The sequence below is a fragment of the Apteryx mantelli genome, chromosome 5 (genome assembly GCF_036417845.1).
Source record: "Apteryx mantelli isolate bAptMan1 chromosome 5, bAptMan1.hap1, whole genome shotgun sequence".
Classification (NCBI taxonomy): Eukaryota; Metazoa; Chordata; class Aves; order Apterygiformes; family Apterygidae; genus Apteryx; species Apteryx mantelli.
Genome location: NC_089982.1, coordinates 45915545 through 45938576, shown reverse-complemented (window position 1 = coordinate 45938576; position 23032 = coordinate 45915545). Strand labels below are relative to the sequence as shown.

The window sequence follows — 23032 nt, the reverse complement described above, 5'->3', positions numbered from 1 at the left end:
TTTCATTGCTTCTGCACAAAACAAAAACTGTCAAATAAGGTGTGCTACTGCTTTGCTCTTCAGATAAGTCTGAATGCACATCTTCCACCACCTGAGGAGTGTTCCAGCAGCCTGCGTGCTGACCCCACGCTCTTGAATGAGACTCGGATATTTGCTTCCCTTTCCCTGCCCCTCCCTCCCCGTGTCCCCCAAAAGAGAAATTAGATTTGGCTGCTATTGGTAGTCAGCCACAACAGCACCTACCAAACACAGAGCCGTCTTTTTTAAAGAAAAGTATCCAGATTCTGCTTGTCATACTCGCACGTCTGAGCAAAACTGACCAAACCTAACACCACCTACCCATGCGATAGCTAGCAGCACTCATGAATTGTACTTGTAAGAACAGAAGGAGTTATTTAAGTAGATATGCAAAAAAGATGTGTTGACTTCAGGCCTCCTTTTTGTTAACGAGATTCTCAGTATTTAAAATCATCTTGTAACATGCAATAATTGCTGATACATACTCTTTTCTGTGTTCTTATCCTCATTGTGCCTGCATTTTATGGTCTGTACACACAAAATTGTAATGAATTATAAAAGGGACAGCAGTAATCCTAAGACATGGCAGTTTCTTATTTTAATGGCTGTTCCCAAGATTGCTCCAATCACTATGAACTCCTCTAATAACTCTATTTGTCAGAGGATCCAAATCTAATTTCATAATTTTAATTTCCTGTAATGCAAAATGTTAGACTCATTTAAATTTGATCTAATTTGTATATTCCTCACCTCCCCCCAGGCAGCAGGTGGAGGCTCCACAGGAGGGTAATATTTCGGGACATCCCAAGCCACTGCAGCCATGAACCACTTGAAATCTTTGCATTTAAGGTGCTTGCGAAGTTCCTTCTGAGCAGAGATATCACCAGTTGAGAGATGCCTGTACTCGGGCCGTCGCTGGTAAATGTATTCTGCAAACTCATCCATCCATGTCTCTGCCACACGCTTCAGGTTCTGTGCAGCAGAAAAAGGCAATCATTAATTTTTTCATGCTTTGACTGAATGATATTTCTAATATGGGGAATTAAAAAAAATCTCAGTAGTCCACACAACTTGTAAGCTTAGCTGATTGTGAACTCTGGTATTTGAATTAAATGTAAACCCTTTTGCAATTGAGTCAAGAGTATGACAGAATTAGACTGATGACTTTGTGCGGTTTGTGGTTTTTTAGTACTCTGATGCATTTGGTAAGTGGAGGTTTAATTAATCAGATACAGTAAAGTTTTGGATAATTATTTCAGCTAGAATATTACCGTGATGTTCCCAGGTTTGTTTTTTGGTTTGTTTTTAATTAGTTGGTAGACTACTGTTTTCCACATGTTTTTGATTCATTTGAGTTTTGAGGTTGGAGGTTTGGGTTTGGCTTTTAACCTTTAACATGTATTTTCTTTGGGCTCCCAAGATGCCCTTGATCTTTCACAAGCCACATCCACAAAGACTGTCTTGGTAGAAATGTTTGATTTTCCCCTGTAGCTAACCACAACTAACTAGACATTATTAACATATTCAGCACACGAGAGGAATTCTGACATATCACCATGTATATATGTGCAAATGCCTGCAACTAATAATACTGTGAAAAGCTTGCACAGCATGATAAACTAAAGATTGTAAACTGAGCAACCAAGCCATAATGTTTTTTCCCAAGGCAGTCAAATTGGAAAACCTAACGGTGGTCAGAAGAGGGTGAACTTGTCTCCTGTTCTCCAAAGATGAAAACTGACCATATGAGAATTCTGTTAAAATAAAAATTACTAAAATCAGTCTTGTGACCTTTTCTGGATGCTTTCACATTTCATTCTCCCTTGGCCCCAACCTCTCTCTTTTCTATGTTTGCCATATCCAGTTCAGTCTCTCCAGCTATGCTAATACAACTGACAGAGATGTTAGCAAGAGCTGTCTATGGGATACTAGAGCTTCATGCACACATTTCTAAAGCTAGAATCTCACTGCTTTCTGGGTGAGCTTTCTTCCATGTTGCATAAAAAGAACTATAAAACTATTCCTTTTAACTCTCAAAATCAAGAATTTAGAGTAAGGACTTTGATTGTTCATAAACTTGCAGCATTCAAAATCACTGCTTGGAGTTCCTCAGAAATGATTCTGAGTTACAGTCTTGCTCTCTTTCCCGAACCGGTATGGATCTATTTGAAACCTTTAATATTTTTATTGATTTATAACAACAAGAAGAAGATCCACCTTATTATTACCCTTCTTTATATAAATTCAGGAGACCATTAGATCTAGATACCTTTAGATAATCATAGATTGTGCTGTTGTATTATAGTTTATTGCTTCTAAAATAAAAGACTATTATGATTAAAAGCTGTCAATACCTGTGCTGTATTTTTTCAATTGTAAACTATAGAGAAACACTGGTAAGTATACACTACCACCATTACAGTGTTGAGCAAACACTACAGAGTATCAAGTATCCTGCTTTCCTGCTGATACTGTAAGACAGGGCCTTCTGTTTGTTGAACATCTTATTTTCCTTCCTGTTCTTTATGCATCATTACATGGGTTTTTGACTAATGCTGGATGTTGAACAGAAACTTTCTTTCAGCTCTTCACAGTGATACCTACGTCCTTTCCTGCTAGTTCACAACCTACTAATGTGCATGAGCAGTTAGAATTATTCCTTCTAATGTCTTTCACTTGGCATTTGAAAGGCATCTGAATTTCAGCTGCCATCACACTGCTCATTCACCTAGCTTTCTACATTTCTGAACCTTCTCCAGTCTTGACTAACCTGTCTTCTTCAAGTTCATTCCTTGTTCCCTTCTCAGTTTTCTTTAGGAATATCTTAGATACTTGTGCTAGAAGAGACATCTGGTTTTCTTGAGGCTAGCCCTCTCCCATGATAACATCAGACAATTCATACCCAAATTTGGGAGTAAGAGATTATATGTACATGTAAGGGGGCAAGCAGTCATGAGCTTGCTCTGTCCCATCCCATAGCTGGTTTTGCACTAGCTTTGGACTGGAAGCTTAGCATAGCAGCAAGTCTGTGCTAACAAAAGCATAGTATGGCTATACAATTCTGAAGCGGAGCTGACCCGAGGCAGAGCAATTCATAGGATAGATATGGCAACTTGTGGCTTTCTGCATTCATCCTAAACACATATATAAGACTATTTCTAATCCATGAATCTCAGTTCTGGCTTATATCTCACATAAAATTTATTTTGTTATCATTTTACGAGAAACAGAATTATCCATTTGCCTGTGTAAGAATTTACTCAAATTATAATTAATTAACTTAATTTACAAAATTATAAAGTAAAAAGACTTTTAAGTAAGAATCCTAGATAGCTAAGACCCAAGAGATATATTTTATAGTTGCTTTTAGTCATGCAGTCTAAATAGAAGGCAAACTTTTCTGTATTTTTGTTTGCTTTTAAAATTCCTCCTGCAACTTAATTCACACAAATTTATATGCAGATGTCATAGTTAAGTATGGGCTTAGTCTATTCTGCACTTCTCCAGCTGCCCAATAACCTCTTATCCCAGCAATAAAGCAACACCTCACTGGATGACATTGAGACACTAGGGGATTCTTATTGCTTTGTTTGTAAAAACAAGATCATCAAGTTTTGTAATATTCTTTTTATAGAACGCTAACTGCAAAATGTTGAGATTTGCTCTGTAATAAGCTAGAGGACAATATACATCTGATTATCAGCAACATAAGGTAATGTTTCTTCTTAGAACATTCTCTGCATATAAGTAAGCCTGATTCTTACTCTGATGTGCTTTCAAGATTCATTTGAAAATTCCTTTCCTGAATTTTATTAATCTGCACAAACTAAATGTCTCTGAACTAATAAAGCTTATCTGAATACAAAGACAGCAAGATACAGAACAAATGAAGTACATTCAGCTGACACTGCAAGATACATTACTATGCACTTTGTCCCTATGAAGCAAATAAATTAAAATCTGCAAGGATAAAGCAAGTGCAATTAAAATCACAACACTTATGTCCCCATTTCAAAATGACTTACTCCCCACATACATAAGGTTGACCTTTGTTGTAATTTCATGAAAACCTAAATTACTTTACTTCACGTGAAATTAGAATTCAAGAATAAAGGAATGGGGTAGGACAAGGAAAACCAGACCAAATTCAGGAACATCTACATGACAATCTCACCTTTCTGGTATAAATCCTATAATGCAAAAATACCCTGACAAGTGAAAATATTATGTGACGAAACTTTGTAGATAAGGCCAAAATATGATTTAAGTGCATTAAACCAGGAAGCCAAAATCATGAACACAGGTGTAATCTTTCTAGCATATTTTCCACTCGTATATGCTGTACACCTCATTTATTACAATGAAAATACAATTTAAGCCTATAAGTATGATACTATTTTGGTAATCACTTTATCTAACAGTGTTATTTTCATACTAAGAAACCATACAGTAAAAAGAACCTTATAGTAGAAGAACAGTAAAATAATTTCCTTAGGAAAGAAAAATTATAAGTAACTCCAGCAGAGACTTACCTCCTCAATATTAAGAGTAGACTCTGCTAGAGTTTTCCCTTCAGTTATTTGGCTAATCCAAAAAAAAAAAAATGCATTCCTCCTTACATGATTAGAACTGAATAAAACAGGAGTCCAACAGAAATACTTCATATTGTTATATCTGGTCATTAGTTCAAAATTCTCATTCACCAGTCAAAAGCTCTTTGTTTTCCAATGAGTCCTCTATCACTGTTTTTCTGGTAGAAACCCTTCAAAACATTGCATTTACAAAAAAAAGTACAGTCCTCCCCCACCATTCCCCAAGTATCAGCCAAAACTCATTAGCCAAATTTGTTTAAAACTTTATCCCTCAGTTCTTCCAAAACCATTCTCTCCATTATATGCTAAAAATCTTCCAAAGCCTTGTTGCATCTCTTAAAGAGCCTATATATGTTTAGTATATTTTTATATTGCCATCATAAGCTGAGCCTATGTGAGGCAGCCCTTTGAATTTTAAGTTTCCCTTTTAAAAATACAAACTCTTGATTGGCTAGCTCTAAATCTCCAAACTGTTTATGTACATGACTATAAGAAACTCTATCATGCATTAGCAGGAAGCTCTCTCTGAAGTTGTCAGTTACAAGTAAGCACTCAGCTTCCACATGTTTTAATCTAAATGAGGTTTGTTGACCTAAGTTATCTTGGTTTTATTATCCTTATTATTGCTACACAGGCTGATATTTTGCCTTAATAATTACCACACTTCCTTTTAGAATATTCATGTTCAGACCAATAGTGAAAAACTTTAAATTGCAATTAATCCTCATACTTGAACTGAATGCAGTCAGATAGAATTGCATTCCAGAAAGCTAATCAGTTGCAACCTTGCAAGTAAAACAACTGCAAACATCTCATACATTACTATTTGGAATATGTTTACTTAGCATGTTCCTGGAGCAAAAATACATGCTTTCCAAGAGGAACGAGCTCCAGTAAGTTGCAGATCCCAGTTCTCTTGCTGTCTATCATGAAAAGTAGCTTGGCGTTATGTGAAGAACCTCCTAGAAATGTAACTCTTCTCTGTCACATATGTCAGTGAGCTTCTGGTCCTTTACTCACCTTATCACCAACAATAAGAGGGACACAATGTAAACGAGAGAGCTCATCGCTGAACACTTGAAGGCCTACTGATTGAGTCACTTACTGTAATATAAGGGATGTGATTTCAAGCCCTTTACAAGTCTCCTGGAATTGCCTTTCCCACAATCTGGGTGAATGCTCTACGTTGTGGAGAAAGGAGGACTGTCACTTCCTCTATGCCTGAGCCTCATGCAGGGTTGGATGCAATCTGAGCAAGTCAATGTATTAAGCCCTCACAAGTGAGATATGTATGGGAATGAATATCTACCAAATCCTAACAGGGTCAAATGGTAAAATAGAGGCTAAGAGGTTTGACTCTGTTAGGACTTTGCCACATATGTGTGTATACTGCTGCAGAAACTCAGAGATCAAAGGACTTTAAGAGTCTAGCAGATTAGGCAGCATTTTGTGAATGTCTTACAGCATCATTTAAGCACTCTAGTCTCCCAGCGAAGCTAATCTACAAAGAATTTAGAACAACCAAAACAAGAGTTGGATTTCAATCTTTCAGATTTCTGTCTCTGATACTCTTTGTTTAATCTTTAAAGAAGACTCCATTAAGTTCCATTTTCTCAAATGGCATCGAATATCTTTATCAAAATAAGAATCAGTTTTGGGGTGTCTTTGGGGTAGATCACACTGGCTCCGATTCTTTTACTTCAGTTTGAGCACCTCATCTAAATGCATACAAAAAGTCAAAATGAAATAAGTGTCTTTGGACTGCAGCTGAAAAACTACTGTAGCTTGGCTCAGTTGTCAAACTAATTTTACAGGTGTCCACATTTATAAAGCTGGACTTTTAATAGAAAAAGGAAAAACAGAAAGAAAAATTAAATAGGAGAGGTTAAATGAAAAACAATTCAATATTAATGAGTTGAATGAACACATATACATGAACTGACACACAATGCGAGGAAGTCATAGGGACATTAGATGGACATCCGAGGAGTTTCTCAGGACCTATCCATGACAGACCAATGATAACTGGTTCTCTCTACTTGCCATATTCAATGAAATTTGCTGAATGAGGAAGAATAAAACCCAATGATGTTTCAGTATATGCATATTTCTATATGGAAGGTTGTGACAGCTGTCACCAAGAAGCTGTGAGATGCATGCAAAAGTGATGGCAACCCCAGTATGACTGACTCATCAGCTGTATCAGTTGCCCCATGTACGCATTCTCAATTTAATTAACTTTTGTGACACTGGTACAACTTTAATAGGATCTCTGGAAATCCTTTTGGACAAGTTTGCTTTAAGTTTGTAGGAATTCCCACAGTTAAGACTGTGACTTTGTTTTGTGCTTTCATTCAGCAACATTCCTAGCAAGACAGGAAATTAAAATGCCACAAATATCTTCCCTAGAAATATCTGGACTTCAATAAAAGAGTTAAAATCAATTTGAATTTTTCTTGACTGGAGAAAAAGAGAGATAAATGAGGACTTCTCCACTTGCTATTTTTTCATGGACCATTTTGTCCTTTTCACTTCCTTCGGTGAGTAGGGAAGATTCATCTCTTCGATCAAGTAACTGTCCCTCTTTTTAAAGTATGTTTAGTGAGATCGTCTGCCATTTTCAAGGGACATGCTATTATTCAAACAAGCCCACTGAGAAGGCGGCCAGGGAATGGAAAAATGGACTAAAACAGGGACAGATTCATAAATATTCCTTCTAAGTAAAGTTTAACTAGATTGGCCCCAACAGGTAGAGAGTAGTTCCCTGTTTTAGAAATGTGGCTCGTGCGCTGGCTAGGAATGACAGCATTTATATGAAAGATACCTAGCTATATACTATTCCACATTGGAAATTTGCATAATTTCATCCTTTCCATCATTACCAACTTTTACTCTAAATGCAATAGCTAAATTACCATAAAAATGTAATGTCTATTTTCAGTTTCTCCGAATGTTATAAAGTAGATTTTTTTAATCCAGTGGCACTATAGCAGTACAACAGTTTTATTATTTGTTTCGCTTCACCTGCATAACCTGTTCTTTCCTCTTTTGTACCTATCTCATTCTTTGCATCAGGAAAACCCTGACCCCAGTTCACAGATTTTGTCAACATTAAACAACTAGAGGAACATTTGGATCCTGCAACAAGTTCCTGTTGTTGGATGTTCAATCTGAACATTTTCCAGGAAACTGGATGCCATCAGCAGACACAGACCTAGCTGGTGTAATCTTATTTGTCACAGTAGTCTTTTCTTTCATTGGCCAAGATATCTAAAATTACATTCAATCACACCAATCAAATATGAGTCACCACAGTATGTCTAAGTGATTCTTTGCAGGTCTTTGCAAAGGTATTTCAGTTCTGAAATATAAGAGAGGGTCTGACTGAGCACAGAGTTGTTGCTGCTACAAAATGGGTGCCCTGTTTCCTTCTGGAAGCAGCTGTATTTCATTTGGCTGGAATGAATAATATACAGCCCTGCGTAAAAAGGACTTAAGAAGTGCATTGGGATCCATCCAGCCAAGACAACTATACTTTATGCTCCCCTGGAAAACAGGTAGCATAATGTCACAATAAATCACCATAGAGGAAGGGGAGCAATGTTTGAGTGGAGGAACCCATCCAACAAGTGTGGATTACTATGACAGAGGCAACAACATACAAAACTCCACAGCACTAACAGGGAGAAAGACAATACCCTACATTTCAGGCAAACATCCTTCCTTAGGTGTCAGAACACAACCATTTCTCATTTCCATACATGTCTACATGAAAGTGAAACCACAGGAGTGTTCTCCTGGATGCTAATTATAGATTTGTGACACGCAGGTCTGAATATTTAAACTGTCCACATCGGATAAGTCTAAATGGGGGTTTTCATCCTTTTCCCTTCTTGCCTAACTTCCTTTTATCTTTAGGATTAGGCTACTGTTTTCCAATCTTTCCCCCATCTTGGGTTTCTTCTCTTGGTTCTTTTCACTTAACCAGGATTAAACCTTCTCAGATTTCTTTCCAGAAATGGTTTTTATTTGTGTGAAAAAGCAACCAAATAAACAGATGCCTGCAGGTATAAAAGAAATGCTTCTCACAGTATGCTAACTAGGTGACAAGGCTGGTGGTGTATATAAATAGCTCTTGTGAGAGTTAGCACAGAACAGCTGGCAGAGAAGAGAAAGTCTATTTGTTTTCAGCCTGTAATCTGCAAATACCTTGAACTGAAATTCCACAGATGTTACCTAAAAACAGCCAAGACTTCAATTTTCTGTATAGAGGCTCCTACCTCCACTGCAAAATTTTAAAGATCTACAAATTGCAAAAGAATTACAAACTGCTGACTAAAGGATACATCTGCATTGCTCATTGGGGAAAGGATTAAGGCCATGACTTGAGACGAGGCTTTGGGGCTTTGTGGGCAGTGAGTTCTTGGCGTGGATGCAGGGATTGGCATGGTGTGCCATGAGGATGCTTCCTGCCCCAACCTGACTCCATGGCTGCAGGCCCCTGTGGCCTGCTTATAGGGTAGTCACGGGGAGGGAGGGAGGGAGGTCAGAGTACAGCATGTCCTCATGGCCCCTCTGGAGATTACTGTTTTAGAGGGGGATAAATATAGCCACAGATGTTCCCTGTGAACAAAAATCACTTTATCTCATAGCTTTATTATTTGTATATGGAACTGCCAACTATTGGTTAAGACTTGTATTTACTTACATGTGCCTACTGTTATTCATGCTTTTTGCAAATAAGAAGCATATATGCATTTTACAGTCCACCCAGTCAACCCAGGTAGGAAAACATTTATTTCCTACCCACTACTCAGCAGAAAGCAGAGTGACAGTGTAACAACATCTCTGCAAATTTGTTGACTAGTGCGATGATCACCTTACAGACTCATACTGTGGGCACATTTAGACTAGAGCTCACCTGAGCAGTTAAGCCTGGAAGAGAGTTCAGGGATCTGACTCCAAATCCATTTATTAAGCTACTTAACTTGGGTTCCATTGCTAGTTTGTTGAATGAATCCTGGGAAGTAGTTACCATCACTTTGATGCTGTTGTTACCCAGAAACATCGAATTCTCTGTCTTCTTTGTATTTCTTTCAGATAGCTAATTGTTAAACTGCCTGTCCGATTGCATTTATTATCTTAAAAACAAAACATTTATCCAGATTGAAGAAAACATTAAATTAGCATTTTTTAAAGTTACTTTGCCTTCTTGTATTCAAGGATTAGTAGATATGACTTGAAACTTTTTTTCTAAGTGCTCTGTTTGAGATCTTAATTTAATTAATTTAATGATGAATTCATAAATCCGCTAAATTAAAGAAACATAGAATGTAAATTTAAAATTGCATTGAATAACTATCATCATTATAATACATTATAATTGTGCTGTTGCAAGAAGGTAATTCTTGCTTGATTCATAAATTATTTGCTTATTCCAAGCTGATGTTTCAGTTGCTTATTGTGATTGCTGAATCATAACTGAATTTGTGCTACAGGCTTTTGTGCTAAAATGGTGATTGCAAAAGTATCAGCATGGTCCCTTTAACAGCACACCATGTCTATCACTTTATATTGTGGTCACTAGAAAATATGAGTCTTATGAACTTACTTTACCTAACTGATTCTCCTTGGTTCTGTAACTTGACTGGAAACTGAAAAGAGAAATGTTCAAGTGCTGTTTTAAGAAAACCCAAACACCACTTGCAGCTGGAAAAAAAAAAAAAAAGCAGTCTTAACATTGAAGGAAGCTCTGTCAAAAATGCAAATGTGGTCATAGCACCAGATGGTGCAGCTACAGTAATTTTATTTAAAGATCCCTTTTGAAGCCACAGGAAAAGGCTGAGCAAATGGTTCAGGTGGGAATCTGAACCCACCTTTATCAGCTGAATTCCTGAACCCAAACTCTTGCAAGTTCCAATTCAGCAACACAGTGTAATGAGGCAAGTGTCATCATGCTTGTGCCTGCTGGGTCAGAGGATCACTGGGCTCTGGGATCCCAAGTCCTGGAGTGCAGGGAGGAATTCAAGTTAAGATTAGGATTCACCATGCTGCTGGGTTAGCATCCAAACGTGAACTTCACTGGGTTTGCCCTTTCCTGTCTTCAGAAAGGGCTAACACTCTAATGTTCTGTAGTAATTGCTAAAAATCTCTGAAAAATACCTGCAAATGAAAGAAACTTCTGTAGACATATATTGAAATTCTGACTTTATCTCTGCATATCCTATGGAACAGTGAGCTTTTATTGATAGACTTTTTACGGTGTTTACAGAATCATGAATAGAAAAAAATCCCCCCCAAATAGGGAGCTAAATAAATAATAAACTGGGATATATCTGCAAGAAATTGCTAGTCATATTTTAAAGTCTATTTTATTAGATAACTAAGACAAAATGGCATAGCTAGAATTCTAAAAAATGAAGCATCTCTCAAAAATACCAAAGCTACTAAAACAATCCAGTAAAACAATCCAGAACTTCTTAATGGGGCAGCATCTTGCATAGGATTTTAAGATTTGGGGACTCACTCTTTATATATATGTTTTACCAAAAACAAACAGACCAAAATAGTTATTAGTAGCTGCAGTTTTGTGCAGAGGTTGACAGGTAGGGAATGAATGATAATTATGTGGTGCTTCCTCATTACAATGTAGAATGACTGTTGACATCTGTATGCTCATTAATCTTGCTTTATGTGCAATTACCTGTAAATTGGGCATTGACTGCATTTGGCAAGCAGCAACTTCCTGAGACATCTCCAGAAATTTTTTCAGCTGTATGTCCTTTGTTTCTCATGGTCTGTTTTATAAATCTATTATGGATTTTTTCAGTTTGCTTTACTTTTGTTCTGTACCGCTGAACAGTTTTACTGGCAGAGCATTTTATACATGGATGTCTTTCAATTTATGGTGTAAGTGTCAGCAAAAAATATGTCTGGGCCTTGCAGGTCATGAGTGGCAGATGAGAAGGTAAAAAATATGATAATAAGGACACAGAAAATCGATGTCATGATACACTTTAATGTGTGTGGTACAGTAACGGTTATTTAGTGATAGGGGAGGCTGAGCAGGCTTAAAGTCTCTTGCTTTATAAAGCATATATGATCCTCACGCCTGGTCACAGCTCTTTAAAAAGTTATCTAGATTGGTCAAGGATTATGTAGCTAGTTGAAATTGTGTTGCGCCTTGCCAGTATAAGATGTAGATAGGTGAAATCCCAAGGGAAGGGATGGTAAAATGATCACTTTAAGCAATATTTATTATGGGCAATCCCATGAGTTGCCTAAAGCATATCAGTGGTTGAAACAGCTTGAAAGGGATCAATTGGACTATGCCTGAAATTGCCTAGAAGCTCCATTGTCTTCCTAACTTCAGTCTCCACATCCCTTGTGCTAATGTTTTGAGGGACAGGATGAGGAAATCTGTGACTCTAATGTAGTATCTGCACCAGGGGAAATTCTTCCTTGACTAATAATTGACTAATAAATGACTGCAATCATTTACACAGCCACTGCTGGGCTTCCTGGGGCCCATTCCTTTGCGCACTGCTTCTCCAGCATCCTCCTTCATATAGCAGAGGATGCAAAAGGATTTAGGAAAAAGTTCTGTGGAGCTGAAATTGTATTCCAATTGTTTTCAACAAACACAGATAATACTCTCAGATATTCTCAAATATGTTATTCATTATATTACTAAACTGGAGGAAAGTTTAAAATAAAGTTCACATAAAGGTTAAAATATAATTTTTGGAGGCTACAACACAATATTTCAAGGATAACCCAAATATAGCTGCAAAATCCAGGCCATTTATGTTTATACTGCCATAGTATTATTTTGGCTAACAGCTCCATCTGGGTCAGTTTATTCAGAACCAGAAGTGGTCTCTATCAAAGGGATTGTCTATTCATGAAGATGAATATATCCTTGCTTTTTCTTTTATGGCTTGGATCAGAGAAAGGGAATGTTTTTAGGCTTAAAGTTACACATAGAGTTTTACAGTTCCATGACCGAAATCTCCTCTTTGGCTCATGAAGTTATGATGACAGCCACAAACACTAAAACAGACAGAAGATCTAATCTTGTGCTTTTGGCACCCTTGAAGCAACACATCTTAAGAGCAACATTTTGTTTTAGAATAACCTGCTAGAAAAAAGTTCAAATTCTCTTTCAAACAATGTTAATATATACCAGAATTTCCCTAAGCATCAGCTACGTTTTGGACCCTGGCAACACAGAAAGATGATCCATTACTTGAACAAGAAAGATAACACCCGCCCTATCAGCACACTAGCTCTTTTCCCATAAGGTATTGGACAGTCAGTTTGTGCATGGGCAGAGATTTCATTCTCATAATAGGGAAAATTTTTATTGTAATACTTCACAAGTGATTTTTTGAAAGCAAGCTAAAATAAATAAAGTATGTGGAGGCTGGGAGGTAACTGATGGCTGTAGGTTCTCACAGTGCTTCCATGAAAGCTAGTTCAGTGTTGAACTGTATGAGATGCTAATAGCCCAAGTAGAAATGACAGTATTTTGCTCCTACTGGTAAAGCACAAGACAGCATATTCTCTAATAAGATACTTTGTTCTGTAATGGGGAAAAAAAGAGACTGAGGTTCAGATTTCTTATTTCAAGTTATATGTGCTTTTTGCTGGAGGAATCCCATGAATGAAGCAAGTTATTTCAACCAATGCAGGAATCTGGATGGGAAATTTTAAGAGACTACATATAACTATATTAGGTGAAGATTTTGATTTCACAATTTAGTCAAAACACTTCCTGTCACTAACATTAATAACAACACTAATCCCATTACTCTATCATATGCCCCACTGCCTGCACAGATGTTCTTTTAAAGCAAAACCTTTTCTCTCTCTCAGCACAGAACACCTCTTTCCTCTTTCTTGTGCTGTAGAATTATTACAGCAAGCCTTGTCCCACATTGACGAAACCAAGAATATCTACCCCTTAAAGCAAGAAATTTATTCTTTTATTCATACCACATTTTTGTTATTAAGAAAAAATATGATTCATAAAATACTACCCTATGGCAATATGCAGACTCCAATATTAATGTCATTTTATTTAAAAAAATCCTCTAAAATAGAAAAGATTAAAATCAAGAATGAATAAATACTAGTATCTGCCTGGAAGCTAAATCTGTGCCCTTTGTTTCCTATCTTTTGCCATCCCATGAACATCTCCAGAAAGTTATAGAACATTTTCTTTTGAGCAAAAAAACCCTCATGGATATGAATGTGTTCAGTAGTCTCTGAGAAATGTCTGGAGGTCTCGTAATTTTTCAGTCACACAGTACCAAGTTGGCTGTATTCCATAACGAGGTTTTATACAATAATTAGACAGTCAATCAAATCACAGTTACTCAGTTCTTTTGCCTCAAAAAACATTCCTTTTGCAAGTTTCTGCCTGCTTTGCTGACTGATCAGAAAATGAACATTCAGATTTGTGTTGCTTGTAAAAACTATGACTGACAACACTATGCAATTCAAGAACCATAAGCCTAAGGTTATTCCTACGTTCTTTTGAATTAGTATAAAATACACTTCTGTGCTGAAATCTCTAACCCTGTATTTTTACTCTGTCATTTTATTCTTGGAAATGTTATCTCTGGAAGGCAGCATAACTGCAGCAATTGTACATCCTATTCCAGAAAAATAAAGAAACATTCATTTTACTTTATAATGTTTTACTGTCAGATGCAGAAACTAGTTCACAGGGAATTAAGAGACTGATGATGAATGAAAATGCAAACTAGCAAGACCCAATTACTCACTCGTGCTAGGCTGGTTCCAGAGGGAACTTTATAAGGAACGTACTTCCTGTAGATATGCCCAACTCTAGAACATGGAACATCAAACATGCCACCTCCACACATCCACACCTGAAAAGGAAACAGAAAACAAATTAAAGAATGATTCCTGGAAATAAATGGGGCAAAAAGGCATTCTAAATAATGGGATATGTGAAAACCACACACCATTCTGTACTCACTCCTCATAGTCATAGTGGTGGCTTTCTGTACATACTCAATAGCTGGGATTAGATAATGTCGCACACTGTTCTTTGCTACCTGGGAACTCACTTTGCAAAAGCAGCAGACATTCAAAATAAAATCATAAAACCTATTTAATAGGTTAACCAACAGCCCTCCTGCATCACAACCAAGATATCTTTGTGTCAAAGACAAAAAACTGTTTAAAACATATGGAAGGATTGTTCAAAACATATAGAAGTAAATCAGAAGTAAAAACAGAGATATTCTAAAACACTTGGCTTATAAATTGTACTGAATAGTGAATATGGAGCTCAAGTATAATGATGTTCTTCATTTTTCTAAAGAAAAAAGGAACAAAATAAATCTATTTCCTGCTGATCAAATTCATGCAGACAGAAAAAGAAAGACATGCCACAAAGTTTTATCATTAATACTTTTAATATTTAAACAAATGGAATCATCTGGAGTATATTTCTTTGATGCTTAAGGTCTGAACAACCAAAACTCTACCCAAAATTTATGGGAGCTGCAAGGAGCTGGCAGCTCTAAAAATCAAGCTGTATGATGATGGGTAGCAAGTATGGAATTCTTCACAACTTTTAGTGTGACTAGTCTTAACTATATATGTGAAAGCAAGGTTGCATGTCATGTCAGAGGAGCTATGGAAATCAGGCCAGTAACACCTACAGGTATAATTTTGTATGCTTTGGCGATACAAAGCCACTGAAGTCTAACATGGCGATTAGAATATGTATCTAAGCACCCTCTCAAGTCACCAGTATCATGATCCACCCGCCCCAAATATTGCAATACTGAATAGATGTGGCAGTAGCATACCTCAAACATCTTTCGTGATTGTTCTTGAGATAATAACACACAAACAAAGAGTAAAAGATGTATTTAAATTCATATTGCATCAGATGTAAAGAGGCATATATGAAACATCTCCATTAATTTGGAAGGGAACTTAGGCGTACCCATTACATATACAAAGGGATATTCTTTGTATTTGGTGCATTCTGTATATATATGAGTGATGGTGAAATAAGTTTGGGACTGAGGCTAAAGCAGAACAGTACATAGGCAACTGAAAGTTTTACCAATGATTTACAGAAAGGAATTCACCCAAAAGTTGATATGCTCAATATCAACCAATAAAAACAACAGAAACCAGATCCTCAGCAAAAGGTATCAGAAAATAAGATGTGATCACAAATACTTGACATTCTCTATGAAGTGTCTGGAGAACAGACAATGTCGATCTCTGCACTCTTTTACCAGGCATTTCTCATTCTCTTCTGTCCTGCCTGCCAGCTAGCTGTAGCTGCTGAATTTCTGAAACCACAGAAAAATGAAATTCTTAATTTTATGGTAGGTCAAGATTAAGCAATAGTGAAAATGGACAAGACTCTTTCACTCTGCCAATATGAGCTTGCCTGTTTGTGATACAGGGTATTTCTGCATGGTCATGGCAGTATAGCTGTGAGCTGGTGAGTAAACTTTAGTAATCAGAACATGCAGACACTGAAGACTGTATTATGGGATACCCCAGTGCTTGAGTGTGACTCATAGCAGTTGCTGAAGGCAACATGCAAGCCCCTGAGACGTACTGCACAATTCATACTATGAATGGAGAAAAGAGGGGTTTTAGACTGAAGTTTTGAGTTGGAAAGCAATTACGAAGTTGCTTCTTATGGGCTCTTTAGGTGTAAGTCCTTACAGGCTATTAGTTGTTAGCCATAGCACCCAACTGAGAGCTGGTAATTGACTGTCTGAGGATCTATACCGCATTGCAGCGCAAAAATAAGTATGCTAGCATAAACTTTCAAAGTTTTGAAATCACTGAAGATGGAGTAAACTCTCATGTTTGGCAACTTTCGAAGAAGGTTTGAAACCACCAAAGATTCAGTAAACTCTCGTGTTTGGCTTTGTCCTGCAGTTCCACAGAAACACTTGCACAGTCAGGTGCAGCTGAGTCAGGTGCTACTCTGGGAAGCTGTTACTTACTACCTCCCAACGCAGGGTTAGTTACCTCTTAACTAAGGCATAGAACCACTATCTGGATGCTTTTGGTGCATGCTAAAATGTCAGATGAGGAGACAAATTTTGCATTCCAGCAGCACAGGGCGTGAAAGGTACCTGTCCTGGGCATCACTCTGCCAAATGGAAGCATATATGTTGATAGAATCAAGAGTATTTAATAGGTATTTCTGTTGTGAGGATATCTTATTTGGTATTTTAGTGAACAGAGTCCTCCTCAGGGAACAAATTTACCAGTGAGTTCAAAATGGAGGCCCAGGTGAATGCCCTGCATCCAAGCCAAAATAGCTCATTACAGCCTAGAGCAGTCTTGCTCTGTCATGTAGACATGATTTTTCTTTCCGAAAACATATTGTAAAATTTACTTCTTAAAGAAAACCTGAAATCCTCTCCTGTTTAATCTCATGTCAGCTAATTCACTGGAAAATATGTTCATAAACATATTAAAAATTATGAAAATGATAACGTTAAAATAAAGCAAGTAATGCCACCAATAAAAAAAAATTCATTCCCTTTTCTGCCAATACTTTGTGTGTTGCACCATTTTGTACCTCTTTTTAGTGGAAATCTCTTCTGTGTTGCTGTCTGCAAATAGCCCAGTGCACTGATGAAACTGCAGATATATATTTAGTATTCATCACTATTTTTTAAATGAAGGTGTTATTTCAAAGGCTAGAGAAGATATTGAAGTGATTACACAAGGTTTCTCAGCCCTTGAAGAGTGGACAGCATAGCAGTTTGACTCAGAGGAAGGTCAGCCACAGACACATTTAAAAGACATGAAAGGAGAAAAATATGTATAGGTCAGTGTTTCTTTAACTCAGACAATGAGTGCTAAAGTAGACATATACTGCATTTCCCTAATGCAGTAGGATGTGAATAAAAAAAATAAAAGGAGAAAAGGCATTAGAAAAAAAACTGTCAGACATGCTGAGGCAATAACAAGTGGGAGAAAATAACACTTTGTATTGGGCTTATATTTGATAGATACAAAACTTGAAAATGCTGTGCTGCACCTGAGGTGCACAGTGTAGGGTAATTGAAATGAGTCCTGGGTTTCCTTGAAGGACATTTAGCAGCTGTTCCTGTCTATCTTTCAGCTTCAGAGTGATTTTAAAGGCATTTTTATATTTTCCTGGGAAGATCAATTCTGGCAACCTTGTCTTTAAAATGTGCATTTTGTGTCAGCTGTGCTAAATGCAAGAAATTGGAGAATGACTTCTGTGTTAAATATTACAGATCTCCAGTGTATCATGAAAGGAATTCAGGTGGTGTGGGACACGTGGTGAAATGATATCACAACGCTGATGCCTCTGTTTATCTAACAAGCAAGCAATGAAACTCAAGATTGCTAATGTCTCCTTCTTACAAAAGCAAGGAATCTGCTCTGCAGCCAGGGTATAAAAAAAACAACAACAAAAACAAAACAACAAAACTTCAGTTTGCAAACATCAAAAGAGTAGTAGTTTCTGTGTTGACTATGTACTGTATCACAATTTATCATCATATAGCTCCTTCCAACAGAATGTTGCAAAACACTTTATAGAGATGGTTGAAAGCAAATGGCAAGCACTAGGGCAAACTTTAAAAGAGATTAAGCAGGTTTTGTTCTCGACTGGAGCTTTGATGTCACAGATGCATTTTCTGGCTCTGCTGTACAGCTCTTGTGGGATTTTGGCAAAATCACCCTCTTTGCACTTCACTTTGTCTTTAAAATCGAATGCTACTTTCTCCTGTGTTTTATCTGCTTTACCTATTTAGTTTGTGAGTAATCCAGCCCTGGGACTGTCTGTAAAATGTAAATACAGTGCATGCTAGAGTGAGACTGCAATCCATATGCTACATCATAATCATAATTACTGCAGTAAGAGACTAGATTTCTGAGCAGTGGAGGATGTGCTGCTATGGAACAGGAATATAAACATATAGCAAACTATGTAAAAGATTGAGGAGGGACTGAACGGATCTTGGATCAGGCTTCAAAGCTAATTGAAAAATATACTGCTGCTGAGGGTCAGGAACAAGACAGACAACAGCAAGAGACACTAAAATGGATGGAAAAAGACAAACAGTAAACTGGTGGTAGAAGAGTATAAAGTATGTCAGGCAAAGTTGCCAGCATGGTGCACTGAGCATTCTGCAAGAAGTAAAGACTATCCACAGGAGAGATGTATTACTGTAATGGGGCTGAAAAACCTGTAGAAAGTAAGAATATAAAACTATTAAGGGATTTTTCAGTCATACTTCCTGAAATATAAGCCAAAAGATCAGATTTGGCAGTTGTAGAAAAGGAGAAGGAAGAATACTTCACTGTGAACTTTTTCATGTAGTGACAATGTTCAGCTAAATGCAAGAAAAAAATCTAAAAATAGAATCAATTACTGCAAAATCTGTAGTCAGTGGGGTCACGAACAGTAAAACACTTACTTGTGGTGCAGTGGGATTTCATGAGAGCGATGTTATAACAGCACTGTGTAAACTGAAAACTGATGACTGTGGATATTTCAGCAACACTGACTGGCACCTCTAAAATACTGAGGAAGGTGGTAACATTCCCTGCTTGTCAATACTTTGGTACAGATTAGAACTGCACTAACAACTCCCTAATGTTCCCCTACTCTCTATCTCTCACCAAGATTGCCAACAGTGGTGGGAATTAATAATCACTATGGTGATAAAGAAAGGGACTCGGAGGCGTGCACTGGAAGACAAGGATGAGGAGAATCTGGAAGATGTGCTAACATGCGTAAGGAGAAAACAGTCCTGTATAGAGGAGACTAACTTCAGAGAGGCTAGGATATCACCTCTAGTATTTTCATCAAGCTATGATTTAAGATGTTTAAAGTTAAGACATTCCTAAAGAATGTAGAGTCTTCAGCAAACACAGGAAATGCATTTCTTATCTTTCACCTCTCTATCTTCTGGAGATTACTACATTAACAGTGTCTTTCTAACAGACGTATTTAGGACTTCCTAAATAGTGGCTTCCTCGGTAATTGAGAAGAGAAGCTATTCATCAGGTCACTTCTAGCACTCTGCCAGCTTTCACAAGGTTAGTGCATGCTGAATGGTATCAGCAAGATATCACGTATCTTTTTCATTAAAAAATTGATCCCGACGTGTTTATGCTGCCAGAAAAATAAAACACCGTATATTATTTCTTATGTAAAAATGAGTCTAAGAAACTATTTTATGAAGAGTTCAGATTTTGAGACGCAGGCTGTGGCTGCCTCACCATCCAATGAATGTGCATGCGAGTGCTCTGATTTGGAAATAGCAGTTAATTAACATGGCAACCACCTCTGCACTTCCTGAAATCCTTTGCAGCAATGTTACCAAGCACAAAATGAACAACGACAAAAAAAAATGTTGGGTTTTGCAGCTGAGGAAATAAAGGTCAAGCAAAATTTAAAAATACCACCTGGAATATAAGTTTGAGGAGTACTTTCATGAATAACTAGGTCATACTGAATCTTTTTGCCTGTCATGCAATGACACAATTCCAAACATCATAGAAATATTATAAAACCTACTGTTTTGGGGGGAAAGTAATAGAATTAGGCTGCAGTTAATTTAGTTTCACTGCAGATTCACTCCCTGTAGTATCTATTTTTTTTCTTAGAACTGCTCCCCACCCCCCAAACACATGTTTTTTTCTCACACCATCCACCTTCTGGCCCTCTGTAATAAGATAATGCAACCCCCACCATGGAAAAAGATGTTTGGTTAGGACAGTGCTCTATGTTCAGGCCTGGCATCTGTCACTCCTAGGTCACAGCCAGGGAGAAATAGAGATGGACACCTTCCTTTTAGGCTTCCTAGCCTGAGCTAGGCTTTTTCTAAACACCTTTTCTAAATCTGGTTCATCCTCTTCCTGTGAGCAATTGTTGCCCAACTCCCCAGGCAACTGCTTGCCTTGTGGTTTGGATCAACCACCTGGCACATGTGTGCCTGCCCCAGTTAAGACCTGAACCAGCACGTCCAGCGGGGCACTTCTGCCCTACATGAGGTTTTCTGTTCCCATCATATCATTCTATAAATTTAGACACATCCTTCCTACACCTTTTTTCTTTCTCTCCATCACTAATCATACTTTTTAAATTAGTCCTTGAACTCTGTCATATCATCTTGAACTCATAAAGCAGTATTGCTTTGTCACTGCTAGTGATTCCTTTGAGCATGCGTGGTGACTCCATGACTTAGCACCAACCTTTGTGTTGTGTTTCCGGGTTATGCAAAGTGCAGTAGAAGGTTACAGTGAGCAGAGCAGAGCAGTTGATATCAAGTTCATGATGAAGAAACTGATATCAGAGGACTTCAGGCAGACTATTTTACCAAGTCCTAACCAGCACAGTTTAGCCATCATACTTCTTTAAAAGATCCAATTTCTCTCTTTCTCTGTGCTCATGGCATTCCACCTACTTTGTAGCAAATCTTGAGTTGTGGGGATGATTGCGGATATCCCTCATACAATAGCGCAGAGACTTTGGGTTGAGAAGATGCTTTTTCTTAATAGGATATTGACTGGCAAGTGATCTTTTACCTTTGGTTGGTAAGCATTTCTGTGGAGCAAAGTTTCATTCCAACATCAAGGAAATCCTTCTCCAAATAAAATTAGGGCAGAGAATATCAAACATGACCTATACTGTTTCTTTAGCATGGTTTCACATTTGCCACTAGTGAATTTGTATATATATCCAAGATATTTGACATAAACATTTGTCAAAGTTCTTTAATGTACCTGCAAGGTTATCTTTGCACTCAAAACATTAGGGTCAGGCAAACAGCAGCAATAATTAAAGACACGTCACAGCTTGTCTGTTCTAGAGGAACCTGGGCCTACTGTTATCATGTTAAGCAGAGAGATCACTACAATGAACAGTAGCTCACTGATCCATGAAGTGAAGTTTAAAATTCATCACTGAGTGAAGAGGACCAAAAATGACATGTGAACACTCCTCACTCCCACTCACAGAGCAGTGCAAGATGAACCAGACAGTTCAAGATGAACCAGACACTACCTCATTTCAGCGAGTACATGACAACTCTCACTCTGGCATATATTCCCTCATAATTACATCACTGTATTTGAATTAACCACAAGAATCATTAGTCTGATACTGGGAAGGTCATGTCATCAGCATGATCTCCATTTATAGTAGCTAGAACATTTACTTATTTACATTTATACAACTGCTTTCATACCAATGGATCCCAAAGTTAAAAACAAGATGATATATGAAGAGCATAGAAGGAACATTGTAGCTATTCCTGAATTTAAAGATCTGCCTAAATCAGTCCTCTAAATACAATCTTCCCACAATTATGGGACATTTCAAATCAGCTTCCTTTTGCAACTTCTTAATGAAAATCAGTCATGCTTTTAAAAAAATATTTAAGAATTAATTGAGTCAAAGAAGAAATGAGTGAGAATTGCTAAGTACCTGGTGGTTAGAAATGTTCTTGATGCAAGCATACTCCAAATAATATGTAATTATTTGCCAAGCAAAATAACATTAACGAGAGACGCAGCATAAACATAGGGCACCCATCCTATGACATTCTCATAGGCTGTAGATGTGGACACTCTCAGGAAAAGAAAGATGTAGTTTCAGGCTCACTCAAGCAGAAGAGCAAACTGAACCTGGGTCTCACACAGGTTGATCATCTGGCTTTTTCATGCACTTGTTGAATAAACAGAGAGATGGACAGTCCAACATCTTCCCAAGTTTTTTGAATAAAGCCTGTTTGGTTCATTTGACCTCATTTACAGAAATTTTAAGATGACTGAAATGATATCTCTTGATGCAGAAACTGTTGAACCAGGAACCTTTCCTGAGCAATTAGTGATTCTGATATAATAAAATGCCCTTTCTGTTACTCCCTCTCCCTGTTACCATTTTTTCCCCCATTCATTTTTCATTCCAAAGAAAACAGCAGTCTTTTATAAAAGTCAGAGCTGTTGAAGTTCTTCCAACAGAAAGTTGTTATTCCTATTGGGCAAATGACACAATATCTTTTTTAAAGATTTTTTTTTTCTTTTAATACTAATAAGAAAAGACAGGGACTCCAAGGGCATATATACTAATGAGATGAATTTGAAATGAGACCCAGTGTGACACAGCTGCCTCCAGAAAAATCTATCACTTGAGCAAAGCAGGCTGGGGCAATCTAGCATCTCAACTTCCAGTGCTGTTACCATGGTTTCTATACAAAGAGGACTGGACTGCATTCCCATTATATTCTTTGTGATGACAAATAAAGGAATATGGGAACTAGGATAATAACATCTTAGGTGACCTGTCAGAGACAGCTGTGACAGTTACAAGTGACAGAAACAACCTAAATATATAGAATGTAAATTGATAC

At 37.4% G+C, this 23032-nt stretch overlaps 1 protein-coding gene across 1 annotated transcript in view; it reads right to left on the bottom strand.

Annotated features, from left to right (window-relative positions):
* The window catches only part of GALNTL6 (polypeptide N-acetylgalactosaminyltransferase like 6), a 547745-nt gene that overhangs the window by 24934 nt on the left and 499779 nt on the right, over window positions 1-23032 (bottom strand). The window contains exons 8-9 of the mRNA XM_067297905.1: window positions 14402-14509; window positions 769-990 (exon numbers count right to left, since the gene is read on the bottom strand). Of these exons, the coding sequence (XP_067154006.1) occupies window positions 769-990; window positions 14402-14509 (330 nt within the window). The remainder of the gene's footprint in view (window positions 1-768; window positions 991-14401; window positions 14510-23032) is intronic.